General features: G+C 52.2%; 1 protein-coding gene across 1 annotated transcript in view; it reads right to left on the minus strand.

The window, feature by feature from the left end:
• Positions 1-1292, minus strand: part of PMF1 (polyamine modulated factor 1) — a 33085-nt gene extending 31793 nt beyond the window's left edge. The window contains exon 1 of the mRNA XM_003795262.3: positions 966-1292. Within this exon, the coding sequence (XP_003795310.1) occupies positions 966-1126 (161 nt within the window). The 5' untranslated portion in view covers positions 1127-1292. The remainder of the gene's footprint in view (positions 1-965) is intronic.
• Between the last annotated feature and the right edge of the window lie 511 nt (positions 1293-1803).

The following is a 1803-nucleotide window of genomic DNA, read 5'->3' on the forward strand; positions in this document are numbered from 1 at the left end:
TCCTCACCCTAACCCATCCCTATTGCTCTTTATTCCTTTACCCTGGGTTTTTTTTTTTTTTTGCAGTTTTTGGCTGGGGCTGGGTTTGAACCCACCACCTCCGGTATATGGGGCGCTACCCCTACCCTGATTTTTTTTAATGGCACCAGAATGTCTATTTCATGAGGAAAGGGATCTTATCTGTCTTGGTCATTACTGTATTTCTAGCAACTAGAACAGAGACTGGGACATTGTTGGCCAACAAATAGTCACATCATGGATAAATGGAAGACTCACAGCCAACAGAAAGTGCGGCCTGGGGAGAGGAGAGGGTGCGAATGAGCAGGGAAAATAAGACCAGAGAATGGTGACTCGGTGGCTCACTTTGTAGTCCTAGCACTCCGGGAGGCTGAGATGGGAGGATCCCTGGAGCTCAGGGGTTTGAGACCACCCTAAGCACGAGTGAGACCCTGTCCCTACTAAAATGGAAAAACTCGACCAACATGGTGGCGGGCTGTAGTCCTAGCTACTGGGAGGCCGAGGCAGGAGGATCGCTTGAGCCCAGGAGGTGGAGGTTACTGTGAGATGTGATCATGCCTGAGGGACAGAGTAAGACCCTGTACCTCAACAACAAACAAAAACAATATATAAGCGTCACACAGAATAAAGGTCAAGGCAGGACGAGCGTTTCCCGTCCACAAGACAACGGCCGGCCACGTCTGCTGTTTGAACCCTGCCCCGAGACTGGATCGCCGCACCGCTGAGGCTCCGTCGCCCCTGCAACCGCAGCAGACCTCAGGGCACACACGAGGAGCGCGTCGCTGGGCCTTGCGACCGGTGCTGTATCGGGAACGTCCCTGGGCCTTTTGGGGAGGGCTGGGCCAGGCTGCCGCAGCCAGCGTTTCGCCCCGCCTCACCTGCGCGGGGCGAGGACTTTGGCGGGACAGACCTTTCATCACCTCTGTTCCTCTCACTGTCCACCTTACCTCCCGGCGGCGACTAGCTTCTGGAGAAAGGTGTCCACTATGGTGTCGAGAAGCTTCACCCTCGAAACGGTAGCGCCTGGTGGCACAGGTTCAGAAGGCGACCCCTCAGGCCCGCTGTTCTCATAGGGTCCACCCGCCGATAGGTTACTTGCCTCGGCCATCTTGAAGTCGAACCGCCAAATCTAACCGGCCCGCCCAGCCCGCCTGCGGCAGCTCCCTATTGGCCACACCATGGGCGCCTCCGATTGGCTCATAGGAATGCCTATCACTGAGCGACTGAAAGGCATTGCCGAGGCTGACAACCCCGGGAGGTCCGCGTCGGGTACCTCGGCCACCCTGTGAGAAGCCAACAAGCCAAGGTCCAGGGGCTCAATGAAAACTTTTAATACATGTCGGAGACTGCACACAGCGTGACAGTGAACACTCACTGCTATATTCACAGGAGTCCATTTTATCAAAATGCATTTTCAGTCCTCTGCCCCTCAATAGTCTAATCAGATTTTCTGTTTTCCCCAGTGTTACAGAAGTTTCTTCCGGCTTTGGTTACGACCAATACATCTGACACTCCGGCTACTTTGGCCTCCAGTTTGGGGAGAACGTAAGTCCACTGTCCCATCCCCACCAAGTCATGTTTTAATCAAACCCAATCCCAGTTCCTAAACTACTAGGCAGGAAAGTAGGAGCCAAGAGTCTTTAATTATACTCAGGTCATAATTTAAAACTGCATCACTCTGTTGGGAAGAGCCAAATAAAATAAAATAAAAATAAATAAAACTGTGTGTATGAGAAACATAAAGGTGAAAGGCTGTGAAATACTGTGAAAGATAATAAAGCCGAA

Source organism: Otolemur garnettii, unplaced genomic scaffold (assembly GCF_000181295.1).
Source record: "Otolemur garnettii isolate 467f Iridium unplaced genomic scaffold, OtoGar3 scaffold00091, whole genome shotgun sequence".
Lineage (NCBI taxonomy): Eukaryota > Metazoa > Chordata > Mammalia > Primates > Galagidae > Otolemur > Otolemur garnettii.